At 41.9% G+C, this 15,009-nt stretch overlaps 1 protein-coding gene across 6 annotated transcripts in view; it reads left to right on the top strand.

Moving 5' to 3' along the window:
* The first annotated feature begins 402 nt into the window (after window positions 1-402).
* Window positions 403-15,009, top strand: part of GPAM (glycerol-3-phosphate acyltransferase, mitochondrial) — a 33,451-nt gene continuing 18,844 nt past the window's right edge. For 2 of the 6 annotated variants that reach the window (XM_076339007.1, XM_076339003.1), the window contains exons 1-9: window positions 864-1,072; window positions 1,574-1,687; window positions 2,442-2,572; window positions 4,588-4,710; window positions 7,738-7,811; window positions 10,729-10,842; window positions 12,078-12,227; window positions 13,155-13,251; window positions 14,238-14,374. In XM_076339007.1, the coding sequence (XP_076195122.1) occupies window positions 2,471-2,572; window positions 4,588-4,710; window positions 7,738-7,811; window positions 10,729-10,842; window positions 12,078-12,227; window positions 13,155-13,251; window positions 14,238-14,374 (797 nt within the window). In that variant the 5' untranslated portion in view covers window positions 864-1,072; window positions 1,574-1,687; window positions 2,442-2,470. Of the gene's footprint in view, window positions 438-590; window positions 646-862; window positions 1,073-1,573; window positions 1,688-2,441; window positions 2,573-4,587; window positions 4,711-7,737; window positions 7,812-10,728; window positions 10,843-12,077; window positions 12,228-13,154; window positions 13,252-14,237; window positions 14,375-15,009 lie in introns of those variants that run through there. The other 4 variants (XM_076339004.1, XM_076339005.1, XM_076339008.1 and 1 more) reach the window with 4 other exon arrangements.

Below are 15,009 nucleotides of genomic sequence, written 5' to 3'. Positions count from 1 at the left end.
CTTCTATCGCCAGAAGGAGAGGGCGGGGGAGGCGGTTTGGTGGTGAAAACAGCTGTTTAACGATGCCCCTGCATCTGCGGTGGCTGCAGGCGGTGACACCCGGCACCGAGGCGGAGAGGCCGCGCTGGGCTGCCGTTCAGCGCTGGGGCGGCCGGAGCTGCTCGGGGCAGCGCTGGTGCCGGCGTGGGGACGGGCACCGCAGCGGGTGCGCGGGGGTGTAAAGGCGTCGCCGAGGAGCGGGAGGGCAGCGGCGGGGTCCCGGGCCCGCAGCCGGCGGGACTCGGCGAGGGGCAGGCGGCCGCGGGGCTGGGCGGGAGCCGGCGGGCCCGCACCATGGCGACGGGCGCTCAGGAAGTCGCGTCAGGCCCGGCGCCGCCGCGCGGCCCGGCGGACGGACGGGCAGGGGGGCAGCGGCCGCTGCGGAGCCCGCGGTGCGGGTAGGGGCCGGCGCGGGAGCCGGGGCCGGGGCCGGGGCCGGGGCCGGGGCCGGGACCGGCGCCGGCGGTGCTGCCCCTGGCGGCGGGGCAGGGCAGGGCGAGGCGAGGGGCTGCCGCGTGGCGGGAGGGGGCGGGCCGCCGCCAGCAGCCGGCGGCGGAGCCGGGGCGCGTGGGCTGCGCGGCGCCGCAGGAGGAGCGGCCGGCCCGGGTGCGGAGAGCGCGCGTCACGGTGCCCTCTGACGGGGGAGCGGGGGGAAGCGGCGGCGCTGCCGGTCCCCGCGGCTGCCGCGGAGCCGGGCGGGGGGCGGGTGGGCGCGGGGAGCCTCGGCCGTCCCCGCGGGGGCTCCGGGACCGGGCGCGCCGGGCCCTGCCGGGGGCCGCTGTCGGCGGCTGCCCCTCGCGGCGGCCGGGGGCGCGCGGGGACGGCCCCTCGGCAGCGTGGCCGGCATTGCCCGGGGACGCTCCGCAGCCGGTACCCGCGCTCAGCCGTCGTGTTCTTATTTATAGCAGATCTTGTGAGCGTGCGGGGTACTCGAGCCCTGTTCCGAGCCCGTGAGGATGGCGTGCTTCGGCAGGGCAGCAGCGTAAGCGCCGCAGCGGAGAGCGGGCGCTCGGGAGGGCAGATCTTGTTAGAGGTACGTATAAAGTTGCTGTTGCTCAAACAGGCTTTTAATTACGCATTTTTAAAGTTCGCCTTTCATGTATGCCGGTGCAGCCAAGGTCACCTTGAGCACAATTGAAGGACGCATTTCGCTTTCGCTGTTTAGAAGTTTGTGAGCCTCTCTTTGGTATTTATTGGGTGGTTTAGATATTAATTTGCCTGGGCACTAATTAAAAAAAAAAAAAGGCAAATTGAGTGTAAGAGCCAGCAAAGAAAAAAGGATAACTTACGTACTGAGGCTGTGTAAAGCTAAGTATGTGCGTGGATATGCTAGCTCAAACTCCGGTTTGTATGGGGAACTCTGTACATTAAGTATTATGGGAGAGGTTTGTGTCTGCTTGGAGAGGACGGTAAGAAGGACAAAATGTTGGGACTAAAGTTTTAGGCCTTGCTCTTGCAAATGTTGGCATACAGGGTGGGCACAGTCTCATTTCTGACGGCTTGTAGCTTGGCTGTAATCTAAGTTTCTTTGCAGTGACAGACGGAAGAGGCCGTATTGCCACTTTACAGTTTCTCTAGAGGAAAATGCCGGGATTCCTATTCTGATGCCTCTCCATAACAGAGCAGGTTAATTTGTAGTCTTTTGCAGGTATGCAATACAACGCTGAGTTGTTTTGCTATGTTTGACCTACCTTCTTTTTTCTTTGGCTGCGGAAGAATTATTTACTGTGCTTATTATATGAACTATATAACTTCCTTTTTAAAATAACAGTGCAAGTTCTTCTTTACTGCTGCTTCTTCTTCTTTACTGCTTTTTAATCCCACAAATCCGTAGTGTCACTTATGTCAGCAGCACGTTCAGATTTAGGGGTGTGCTTTTGTGGAGAGCATTCCTTCCTCCGAGGAGTTCGCAAGCTGGTTTGATTACAGCTAGATCAGACGCATAAAATATACTGTGAGATAGGATTGGGAGAGAACGTTAATGAAATTTTTTGTAAATAATAGGTGTCCTTGAGAAGCAAATGTTGAAAGAGTGAGGTCATGGAGTGCAAGAGAATAGTAAACTTTTGAAAGTGGCTGAAATGTGTATCCTTGTGGCTGAATGGTGAAGAACAGTGGAAAAGCATAAAGGGATTATACTGACCTGTAATGGGAAGAAGAGCAGGGAGAGGAAAATACGTAGGTAGCTGATTAGTTGCTGTGTTTATGGAAATCTAATGTCCTGGGGTTTTTTATCATATTAAAATCATGCTGATTTCTGACTGCAATGAAACTTCTTCAGAACCTAACTTTTACTGAAGGGTGCAAAAATAGCAGTTTGCTAATTTATTGCTGGATACCCATCACTGAAGTTAAGTGCGCGCGCACGTGTGTGTGTATGTTTGTATGTTATTATTTTGCAGCTTCTGATCTTCAGTTCAACTCCTGTGTCATGGATGAAACTGCTTTGTCCCTTGGAACAATAGATGTTTCCTATTTGTCCACCTCAGCAGAGTGCAGTATCAGTAGATGTAAGCATTCCAGTGAAGAATGGGTAAGTAAAAATTGTGAATGTTACTAGCCATATTTACCTTATTTTTTTCTTCAAGTCGAAGGTGGACTTTTTTTTATTATTATGAAGAATGACGATAAGGCGTCACCTCTCTCGTGCATGATAAAGTTTGATTTTAATTTAACTTGAAATGTAAGGAGGAACCAACAGTTCAGTGCCGTGCCAAAGACTAGAAGAGAAAAACCCTATCAAACTATTGCTAGTCTTACAGTCTTCTGGTGTGATGTTACTAATCATTTTATATAGCAGTAAATGTGCAGAATCCCATTCTGGAGTAGACTGAGGTCAAAGAAAGTCAAATAGAAAGCTCATTGCTGTTCTGAAGGATATAGTTTGAAATGCACAAGTGAAAAGGATTGCGAAGCTAAAGATGCATGCTCATGTAGCCATTGTAGCTGGAGCTTTTCATGCAGTACAGGAGGCAGAGAAAATTTGGTGGATATAAATAAGGAGCCTATTAAAAGTCTGTGTCCTCTGTTGAGTGAGTCTTGGGATTTGGAGGAGACAAAGGGGGCAGTGAGCAGGGAGGGCTAGGTGGAGCAGGAAGAGCCGCATGGGGACTGGGCTGGTACTGGTTGGTTTAGAAGTATAGGTCAGGAAGAATTAGACATGGCTCTGAAGAGGAGGAGTTTGAACTTGATACAGAAAAAGAGTTGGAGACATGGTCAGAGTTGAGGGAAAGGACAAATGTCCTGGCAGCTGGCTTTTCTGTATAGCTAGATGTAAGTTACGTTGGACAGCAAGCTGCAGTAACCAGGAGATCTGTGAGAGAGTGGGATAAAGGCAGGCGAGACAAAAGAGATAGGAAGGAGGTTTTGCAGGAAAGTGGTGGTGGGTTCAGTCAGGGCTTGGAGGCAAGCAGAAGGAAGATGGTATTGTTACAAAGTTGGTTAGTTTTGGAGTTAGCATTATGGAAGGCGATAGAGAAGGGATTGGGCCAGGCTTAGCATCTTGATGCTTGTTTATTTCAGAGGGAAGACTTAGTCTTGGAATAATTCCCAATTCATACCACTTGCCAAATGTGATAGACGCACATTTTAGTTTTTAGGCATCTTCAGTGTTGCTTTTGACTTTCTAGTTGTTTCTCACTGGGCCGGCTTTCTAGCTGAGTATGTGATGATCTGTATTTGTGTTTTCCAGCCCTTATGGTGGTTTAAGGTATTGGTTCCACCCTGCTTCTCTTCCACTTAAATGTGCTATTTTAAACAACGTTTTGGTTTTGTTTTGTTTTTTTTTCTGTAACTTCCCTTTTATTAAAAACTTAGAATATATGGTTCTGAAAATGGCAATCCGGTACTCATTCTCAGGCAAGCAATAATTCAGTAGATTTTAAAGGGAACAATCAATGTCTTTGTAAAAATTGTAGTTAAGTATATTTTCATTATGTCCTAACACAGAGAATGAGTTCTGTGAATGCAGATACTTTGGATTTTCTGGTTCTGTAACCTTCAGAAAGACAGCATAACATTGGAGAAGGCACAGCAGTTGCTTTTTTATATCACTTTGCATGAAACTGCTGAAAAAGAGCCTACAGAGTCAGTGGAGTTAGTATTTTGCATACATTTAGTCTTCTTGCAGTTTTATAGGGTGATGTCCAGTTAAAGCTTAAAACACATTGCTCATATTATAAACACCCTTACATTACTGAGAGTGTAATTTACTGTTAATTTCTTCCACTTTTCTCGGCTGTCAGTTTCCTTGCTGTTTCTTATTAGAGTTTTTATTTATTTTAAAATTTTGTATGTCAGCAAATGCTGCAGTGCTTAAGATACATAAGTACAACACTCTGATTTTGCTTTTATTTTTTAAAATCACATCATCTGGAGGTAATATAATTTATTTTAGAAAAATCTTGGAAAAATTTGCGCTAGTTTTACATAATTTGGGGGGGGGTAATTTTTATTTTTGTGTCTGGCAACTCCTCTTACTCAAAGTTTTCACATAACCAGTAAAACATACATTTCTGGGTACTTACACAGTGGTCTTTTGTTCTGCAGGGAGAGTGTAACTCTAGGCCCACTCTCTTCCGATCTGCCACTTTAAAATGGAAAGAGACTCTGTTGAGCAGAAAAAGGCCGTTTGTGGGACGATGTTGCTATGTATGCACTCCCCAGAGCCGGGTAAGAAGATTATGGACTGGATTATGTTTGACGATAACGCATAGTTGCAGAGTAATGAAGTTTCAGTAGTTTTCTTACTTTCAGAATTAAGGTCACAATGTTCTTACTTCATAAAGGAATATAGTTTTTCACCTTTGTTTGTGGTTATATTTTCTTTGTCATGGAATTAATGGATGACACAGACCTGTTGTGATGCTTTGTCTCCCGCTTTTCAGTGCAGACCTGTTCCTTGCACAAAACTCTTCAGCTCTTCAGAATTAGCACTAGGAAATAGTTTTTTCCATACAATCTGCTCTGCTAGATTAATAATGGGAATTTGGTGCTTATGAAAGTGTTAAGGCTTAGTTTTAGGATGCTTAATTCTCTATCCACAGAATAAGTACAGTTTTGAAAATAAGCAATATGCTTCCCTTCAGACTTGAAGAGGTGAATCCTGTGCTTGAGAAGACAGGTTGGTTTTCTACACCTGGCTGATTCCTGGCTTCTCAGCCCAGCCTGGAAACAAGGAGTGCCAGTTAGGATAGTGGGGATATTTGTCTGCTGGGAACAGTGTCAAGATGGTGGCTCTAGAGGGGTTGCGCAAGCTGATTTAAAATGTGAGTCTATTGAACTGCATTGGGCAGGCTTTCCGTAAGCTGAAGATGCAAAATGCTGATAAACCGCAAATACAGTTTGCGACCAGTTCATCGTGTAATTTGACTATGTGTACACCACGGGCTTTAAATTGCACTCAGTTACACCTGCACTGAGCTCCATGATTGGCTGGACTAGGGTGAACATTTGCTTGTTTCTTTGATCAAGGAAAAGTTGTTATTTCACTCTGTTACTAAGCCGGAATAGAAGATGTAGCTATGACATACAAATGTGGGATAGAAATCCAAATGTGCTGTGAAGGCTACATATGATATGGGCAACAAGACAAACAATTAGATAAGCTGAGACTGCTTCTAACAGACAACTTAAGTGTTTCAGCTTGTAAAAAGGTGTGTAGGAATCCATAACTTAGGCCCTTATACATTTAGTAATTAGGCTGTTAGTAATTAGGCTGTTCCTCTCAAGTTGGGAATTACGCTTTAGGAAGAAAAATCTTGTTCTGTATTTTGTCCATTTATTAAGGAACTAATTACCTGTCCTTAGATCCCACTTAGGAAAGGGGCATGACCTGATTAAGCCCTTTATTGCCTTCTGCCACAAGGAGAAAATACCATCCTTGCAGCAGATGGTAACAAACCAGAACCTCTCATTAGACTCTGGATATTTCACTTTTTTTGAGCTGCCTGTTTTGTTAATTCTCTTAAGGAGAAGGGATGGATGAGTGAGAGAGAATTTCTTAAGTGTGTTGGCCAAGCTAACACCTTGCCGGTGCAGGGAGTGGAAAGTCTTGCTTCTCACTCTTCTGTTTCTTCCTGCTCTCCTGGGGGCTGATCAAGTTCACTAACGAAGCAGAAAACTACCTGCTTTATTTATTCATTTAGTCTGGCTGTCTTAGTTTTCTACCTTGCCTGAATGAAGTTGGCTCGTTAAGGGGTGTGATGAATGCTAGTGGTAGTGTAAATTAGGAGGTGGGGGATAGTGTTTAGTGGGAAAGGGTAGAATGTGGTGGTGGGAGCTGGGCTTCTCTCTCATGGTGGCAGGGAGATGCTGTATCAGCTCGCTTGGTGTCACAGAACCACATCTTGACATAGGATCGGGGAAGAGTTAAATAAGGAAAAGCTAATGTGTGACATTGCAGCTGGAGGATGAATTTCACAGAGTGAGGTTATAATCTAACAGTTAGAGCACTGGAGTGGACTTTGGCATTCGGTGGTACTTAACTTTGTTGGTGATTTTTTTGGGAGACCAAGAAGAAGTCATTTCACTTCTCTTTGCCAGAACATTTCATCTAGCTTTAAGATCCACAAAAAAATTACCAGTGAATAGTCAAAGTAATTAGTATTACCTTGAAGTTTCCTCTTAAGAGCCTAGAGCAATAATTTGTTGATTGTATGTACTACGCAGTTATGCTTTAACATGGGGCAAAAGACTGTGTGCTCCCACTGTAGCATGTAATTTCTACCTGATTTGTAAATAACATAGGACACTCGTGTATTTTAATCTGTGGCAAATGGTGTGTCCTAAACAAAATACAAACAAATGAGACCCTTATCTGACTCCCATTGCAAAATTGGTAGTGAGGCTGTTCTGCAGCTATGCGGTTGCTGGTAACCATCTTTCTCCTTCACTGTCCTGTTTTTGCCTTCCTTGACATGCACAGTCCCAGTGGTTTTAGCTGTAATTTGCTGTTGGTGTGGTACCAGTTTTATAATTAAATATTATTTGGGCAGAAAGAAACTAGCTTCTCGGTCAAGGTACTTACTTGGAATATGGAAGATGAAAGTTTTGGTCTTCCTGTCAGGGAGTATTTGTTTATCCAAAGTGGAACTGCTCTCAAACTCATCCCAGAACAGTTAATAGCCTGGCATGTAGAGTCTGTACCAGGGATGCAGAAGGCTGGATTGAGTTTGTTGTTCAGGGAGAGCGGGGATGTGGAGATTCGCCACCTAACCATGGATGGATTTCCTGACCCTTGGGCTGCCGTTACGCGATGCCTGATCTGCTGGCAGACTGGATGTCACAGACTGAAAGTCAAAAGACTCATGATTATACTAATGCTGAATGTGGCTTAATAAAGTTCTGTCTCAAAGATGAGTTCTGTATTATGACAAGTCCTAGTTTATATTACATCAGGATATGATAAAATACTCTGGCTTGAAGAATGCAACCAATACAACCATTTCTGTATGCAGTAAAGCCTAGAGAATACTTTGAAAGTATTGGAGCTGGGAATAGTGACTTTCTGAATTTCATTTTCGTTTCAGAACAGTTTGTGTGTACTTTATAAGCAAGTTCAGCACTCCTCTGCTTTGGCTTTTGTTTATAACAGAGGTGAAAAACATTGCATTATTGTAAATGTTGTGATGACTGTAAAGACACAACTATTCTTAAGTTACAATAGTCCACCAATCTTTTTTTTTCTTGGTTTTGCAGGATAATTTCTTCAATGCTAGTATTCCTTCTTTGGGTCTACGTAACGTCATATATATCAATGAAACACATACGAGGTAATGTAGCAAGTCTTTCTTTTGCTTTTAAAATTCAGTGCGTTCTGATCTTATGGCAGGGAAATCTCTAGGATAATCTGGCCTGAATGAATATATATTGCTGTCCTAAAATGCAGGAATTGATGCTGACTTCAGGAAAGTAATGTACTTGTTAAATCCGGTTGTGTGTATCTGGGAGCTGGGCAAAGTCCTTTGGGGTTATAGGCAAGGAGTGTAAGGGTCAAACCTGTTTAACAAAAAACAGAGCATGTTTAAATCCTTTCTCCTTTAGTGCAAATGGCAGCATCCGTAGCATAAAGCTGAGAGGAGCCGTTTTATTCCCATGCTTAAGAATGACTTCAGGCTGCATTTTAATTTACTGAGCAGATCTGGCTCACAATTTAGGCGTTGACTATTATCACTAATGACAATTAAATCTGAACATGTCTTGCTGGACTGTCTCTCCTCTGCCTCAGTGGCGGAGTGCAGCTCCTGAAGGATGGTGTATATGACCTAAAAATGGTGATTTATCTTTGCACTATTGGAAATATATCTTGTGTTCTGGGATGAAGACACTGGAAGGACACAAATATCTTTTATTCTGTTCTTCGGAAAGTTAATAATGCTTGCTAAGGTTTTTACAGTAATCATTAGCATAAGCAGATCCTGCAGTGTTTGTCGTAGAGTCAGAGCAAATAAAGAGAGGCCAGCAGCCTGAAAGAAATGAGCCAAAGTGTCTGAGTAGAAGAAAGGCAGCATTGTGCTGTGCTTGAGAGGGAGGAAGCTAATGTTAGAGGCTCTTCTTTTTTCAATTTGAATTAATTATGGTTTTTTGAGAGTTGAGCTTGTAGTTTAAAATACAGAAAAATAACAGAAATAGTGTTTAATTTTAACTTTTTTTAAATTAGTTTCAAAAGTCTAATGCTTGAATGGTTTTGAATGGTCAGAGTTATTTAAATTAGAAATATACGGGCAACAAAATATGGGTTAATGAATTATTCTGAAATAAAATGCCTTTAGCTCAGAACGTCATTATAGTCTGAAAATTGACAATTTTAATGACGTTCTGAGGTCCCGTGGGGTTACATAGTCACAGTTTCTTGGCCTTCGAAAGCAAGAGGGGTTCTCTTTAACTGCTAGCATACTGTACCTGTATTGAGGCATTACCACAGCCTTTTTCTGAGGTGTGAATATGTCAGTTTTATAATATAACTTGACTGGGTCTATTCTGTGTGGTTTTTGTCTTCTATCATTGCTACACGATTAGAAAACAGATTTTTCTAATTATACTACGTCATATCTAAGCTGTAAAATGAATGTAGAAGCCTTTATACCTTGACAGATCCCTGCAATAGCTGTATGCTGTTGTGATGATATGTTCGTAGTTATCGAAACTGTTGTCAGAAAGAAGCATATCCTTAACTTTGCTTTATAGAAAAATCAATAAGGCTCTCAAACTCCGATGGGAAGGGGAAAATGGAAAAGCAATTAAAACAGTCACCAGTCTACTTCCCTGACAGCATGAATAGCAAAATTCTTTGTCCTTTGAGATGGTTTGAATATTTGTATAACCATTGCGTGTCAGACTGTGCCGATGGCTTGTGCGTGTGCGCTCATCTTAATTATAGTGTGAGTGGCCTGTGCACTCAGGTGGTTTGGCCTTTTACAGTGTAAAAGCTCCTTCTCATCTTCCCTAGCTGGTTTTAACACATGTATGAATTTACTGAAACGTGGTAGGGAGGTTTAACAGCCAAGATCAGTAACGCAGGTGACAACAAGGAGTGAGACCTTGGCAGCACTCCAGCGTGGAAACCAACATGAGTATTGCCACCCACGGTTCGGTTTGGGAGACTTGCTGGAGCGTCAGCAATGCATTGCACCAGCAGTCCTCAGGACAGGGTTTTTGCATAATACTGAGTGCTCCGGTCTTAGGAATGGTCAGAGTTTAATTTCTTCTTCCAACTGTTAGTTCTGCCCCATCACATCAGCTGTGCTGTTCGGGTGTCCCTGCTCTGTTTGGTTTGTGGAGTGACCCGCATGAGCGGTGGCCTGTCCAGTCCTGGCCTGGTGAGTGAGGTAGGGAACTGTGAGGAAAGAAAATAGTAGTGAATATTCACTGCTGGGGACTGGATTTTATGCCTTCCCGTGTCACATGCATCTTCTGTGATGTTAGGAAAACTGTTCAAAATAACGTGCTTATATGGTCCAGAGAGTAGAGGACAGGGTTAATTTAAAAGGCAGAGACTGGCCACATAAGCTAAGTTGCCTTACTTAAATGCTTGAGAGATTTACTGATTATTTGGTGGTTCTGTTTCTGTTAAAACTTTGCAAGGAGAAGGTACCTAGCAGGCATGTAGGACTGGGTGTTTAAAAACACTGGAAAGGAAAAAAAGATTGCCAAAAAAGTGTTTTTAGTGTCGGTGGCTAATGCAGACATATTTTCAAAAGTGCCTGTGAGAGTTTACCCTGTGCATACAATGTGAGCAGCTTTCCCAGGAGGGCCCAGTGTTTCTTGAAGAAGTTGACAAACCTCTTAGCTGGGCATTTACATTCCTCGGTGGAAAGGGGAAATGGGCACTACAACTTCTTTTGTCCTCGCTGAGCTGGGGGGTTGGTTCCAGCGGACAGACAAAATGTACATACTGGTTTGTAGCTACTTTCCTGAGATACTACGGATGTTTTAAGACCAGTGTCACCCTGAATTGAAGTAATGCAGACCTCAGTTGGCTCAGATATTTTGTGCTACGCATCAGTTATTTCGTCTGTAACATTAACATATTGATGATTTACTAGAAGATACAGAAGCTTTTAGACAGCCCTTCGTAAAACTTTGCTTGCTTTTGCTTCTTCATTGTATTTTTAGGTATTTTTAAAATTCATTTTTTTGGCAGTGAAATATTTTGAGGGTCACCCTCAAATACCCTTCATATATTTGTAGGTACAGAGGGTGGCTTGCAAGACGCCTTTGTTATGTCCTTTTTGTGCAAGAGAGGGATGTTCATAAGGGTATGTTTGCCAAGAATCTGACAGAAAACGTGCTGAATAACAGCAGGTAAGATAATGCAAAATAAACTATTTTTTGTATGACTGATACATTATAATATGATTTAAGAGTCTGGAAATGGCAGGTTTTGAAAATCAGACTGTTTAAAATATTAGAAGATACAGTATCTTCAACACAGCCCTTCAGGACTGTGCTTGCAATTTCTGTTTGAATAACAAAAGAGGGGAGATTAAGAATTATATATCTCCAAATGAATGATGCATAGTGGGTGGACAGCAGATAGTACACAGAAAAATAAATTGCTACATGGGAACTCTTCAAACGTTTATCTAATTCATGTAAATCATTACCACTGAAGTCATACTGCAGTCATCAGAAATTGTCAGTGTTTCAGAGATAGTAGGAAAAGCAGCATTTCAGAGTACCCTGAGTGTACACCAAGAACGTGAGGCAAAACTGGAAAAAGGCTATAGAATGAAATACCCACCCTTTATTTTGTGGAGCTTGTTTTCTGTTTCGTACACTGCATTTTAAATGGCACGTTGAGCCCCTGATTAGCTATTAAGGTATCAGTTTTCCCTGGACACAAAGAAATTCAGCCGCATGCCCGCTCCTTGACTCTACTTCTGTCAGAGGCCACACACTGCCTGTATTAACATTCCTGAGTCTCCTGAATTTTTAATGTTCGAGTCCCATCTGAAGATGATAGCATTGCTTTTGAAAAGTAAAGCGGACCGTGTTGTGCCACAGTTATGGTGTATTAAACCACTTAATCTGTCTTAGATATGTTTTAAATGGGGAAAATAGCCCTTATAAAATTTAGTTACACTTTGGAAAACTGCGAATTCAAGAGGGAAGATACTGTAGAAGTGCAAAATAGCAACTGCATAGATCTGTCTAATGAGGTAAGTGAAATTGCTATGGCAGGAAAAAGAAAATATTAACAAAGAGGAGATTTCAGCTGTTCTTTCTGCATTTTTAACCTTATTAACCATTTCTGAAAATTGGCGATCACTTCGTATCAGTACCTGTGAACTGCGTACATACTGTTTTATATGGTCAACTTTGAGTGCATTCATCCATCATCCACCTATTTAATCAGAGCTTAGAAAACTATTGAATTAAATTTAATGCATTTGGAGTACACAGTACTTCAGTGTGCATGTTCTTTTATGCCTGCAAGGTACTCCTGTAGTAATACATGGCTCATTCCCAGCAGTTGTTGTCTGTGTCTTGAACTCTTGTTGCGGGACTGTCTCATAGGTTTTACTTTTTAATGCTAGAGTCCAGAAGGCCATTGTAGATGAAGCTTCTGAACCAAGTGCTCCGGGTAGTTTTGCTCAGACGGATCCTAAAGCTATCAACAAAGTGAAGAAAAAAGCTAGGAAAATTCTCCAGGAAATGGTAGCAAATGTGTCACCTGCTTTAATCAGGTAAGAAAAATGGCTCATCAGTATTGTCAATGGGTAGAAGGACGGCCAAGCTCTCTCTGTATTATACCAGCAGAGCTTGTAACACATTATTCATAAATAATGAATAATCATTCTAAAAATAATTAATTATTCATAAAAATCCCTTTTCTCATGTTAACTAATGAAATGGTAGTTATTCTTCATTTTCAGATGCAGCAGAAACCCTCTGCCTTTTCAAGGAATAAATCTTATGATAAGATTAAATAGACTTTTTTTTTTTTCCCCTCCTGAAACTAGGCTTGGTGCTAATGCTTAAACCAATATTAGTATCCTTTGTTGTTTCAGGCTGATACGAGCGAGAGCAGTTAGCTGCGGCATCTTAGACTGTGAAAGATCTTTTTTCCAGTAGCCCACTGAATATCATAAACTGTAGTTATAAATATCTCAGAGAGTGTCTTATCTTACATAAAATCTTCTACTGTGGTGTCTACCTTTACTACTAAGGATGACTTTGTCTCTGTAATGTTCCTAGTCCCCTTCACCGACTTTTGTGGTGCAAACCTTATAATTTTGTAACTATTAAATTCTTCCACAAGACCAGATACATGCTGTCACCTAACATGTCACCTAACTAGCTTAGTTATTGTAATTGATCATAGGACCTCTATTAACTTGCCCCATATGTAAAGTGGTCTCTGCCCTTCAAACAGCCTTCGCTGAGGTTGACAATAACAAGTTTTGTGTCATAACTGCAGGAGGCTGAAATGTGGTTACTAACCATGGCTTAGCTGATGGGCAAAAACTTGTTAAGCAATTGGATTTTATAGTCATTTTGTTTGAATATAAAGTAATCAGATTTTATGGCTTTGCCTTTAGTCATATAGAAGCGATATAAAATGGAGGCAGCAACGAATAAATCTTTTTGAGTTGTGTTTATTCTTCCTTCAGGTTGACTGGCTGGGTGCTACTGAAGTTGTTTAACAGCTTTTTCTGGAATATTCAGATCCACAGAGGTCAAATAGAAATGGTCAAAGCAGCAACAGAGGTAAGGGAGGGTGGGAAAGAATCTAGTAAGGCAGATTTCTGATGTAGTTTCTATTAATGTTTACAGCACTTTCTCTTTTTAGGAGAGTTCTGATAAGTCTGTATGATATCAGATTGTAGATAGACGTGTCTCATATCTGTGAAATAGTGTTTTTAATTAAATATAATGCTCTTTGAGTTGCATAATGTAAAATACTATGTGAACTCTGGTTTTACCTTTGTTTCAGGATCAAATTTTAACTATCGGGCTGAATGATTATCTCAGATAACCTGCATCCAGCAGCATTTCTTTTTTTTGTGCTGAGGCAGCCAGTAATAAATTAGTAGGTCTATTTAGGATTTTTCACTCTTACCTTAACTTGGAATAAAAATCCTTAAGAAATAAACTTTTTCTATTTCTTATTAGCAATCTGTTCCCAGTCCTTCGATATTTATTGAAATTGATCAAAATAACTCCTAAATTCTACTGTTTTCTTTACACTCAAAAGAATTGATTCTTTTTGCAGGGTTTACCTTAGCAAGATGGATTAGATAAATAAAACAAAAAAATGGTTCTTAATATTTTCTGTTATCTTTTGATTACAGTGTTTGGGAACCCCGCTACTCATAGATCCTTGCCGATACCTAATAGAAAGAAATAGCAGTACTTGGGTGACACTGATGATTTGGCCATATCCCTTTAATTGTTTGATTGTTGTCTCAATACTGTGAGTCTGAAGAAACTGGGAATATTAATCATTGTTTCTTGTAATACATACAACTAAAAACTACAGTCTATGAAAATTAAGAAGTACAGTTGACTAAAATGTTCTGGTTTTCACGCAGCTGTGACAATGAGAGGTAAACAAACTGAATGATGGTAACCGGAAAATACCATCGGTTCTTATAATATGATGCTAGCAGTCTCAATGATGGATTTTAGAAAAGGAGTAATATTCCACAGTTCTTACCGTCTTCTCTCTTTTTTTCCTTCCCTCTCCACCATAGATGAATTTGCCTCTTATCTTCTTGCCTGTTCACAAATCCCACATTGACTACCTGCTCCTTACATTCATTCTTTTCTGCCATAATATCAAAGCACCCTACATTGCTGCAGGGAACAACCTCAACATCCCCATCTTCAGGTAATAACCTCTTCTTATTTGAAAAAGACTGTGGTGGTGGGATCTTCAGGTGACCTATTGTGCAATATATCTTGTGTCCAAGTGTAAGATAATCTGAGTATTATTGGGCCATCATGTAGAACTTCTTTGGTTCCTATTACATGCTCAGAGAGAGAGCATAACAAAATCCTTCTGAGAAATTCTGTCGTAACGTAGGTAGAATAAGGAAGGATATTCTCTTCTTCTAGGAGTCTCAAAGTGGGTAGGTGACTAAGGAAAGATAAGTATGTGAAAAAGTTGTGAATGTTCAACTCTTCTTCATGAAGGTTAATGAGCTGGCTAATAGGCAGCGACAGTACTGAGTGAGTAATACTTTCTGGGAAAGTACTCCAGTTCGGTCTCTGTTTAAATTATATTTCTGGTAGCTGAAGAACATAAGAAGGTCTTTTAGGTAGTATTTTGCCAGTGAGACAGAATTTGGGGATAACCGATTTCTGAAAAGCTGCTGGATATTGCAGAAAATGACGAGGAAAGAAGGGGGATACCTTGACTTAGAGGGTGTTTTGCACCGGTAGGTGCTGGTCTGTGATGATCCCAGTAAGAAAGGCATTCAGACTCTATAAAGTATCAATTAAAATGCTGTTTATTAGGGCAAG

The sequence above is a fragment of the Aptenodytes patagonicus genome, chromosome 5, assembly GCF_965638725.1.
Source record: "Aptenodytes patagonicus chromosome 5, bAptPat1.pri.cur, whole genome shotgun sequence".
In the NCBI taxonomy this organism is placed as follows: Eukaryota; Metazoa; Chordata; class Aves; order Sphenisciformes; family Spheniscidae; genus Aptenodytes; species Aptenodytes patagonicus.
Note: the sequence above shows the minus strand (reverse complement) of the source record. Positions and strands in the feature narration are given on the sequence as shown.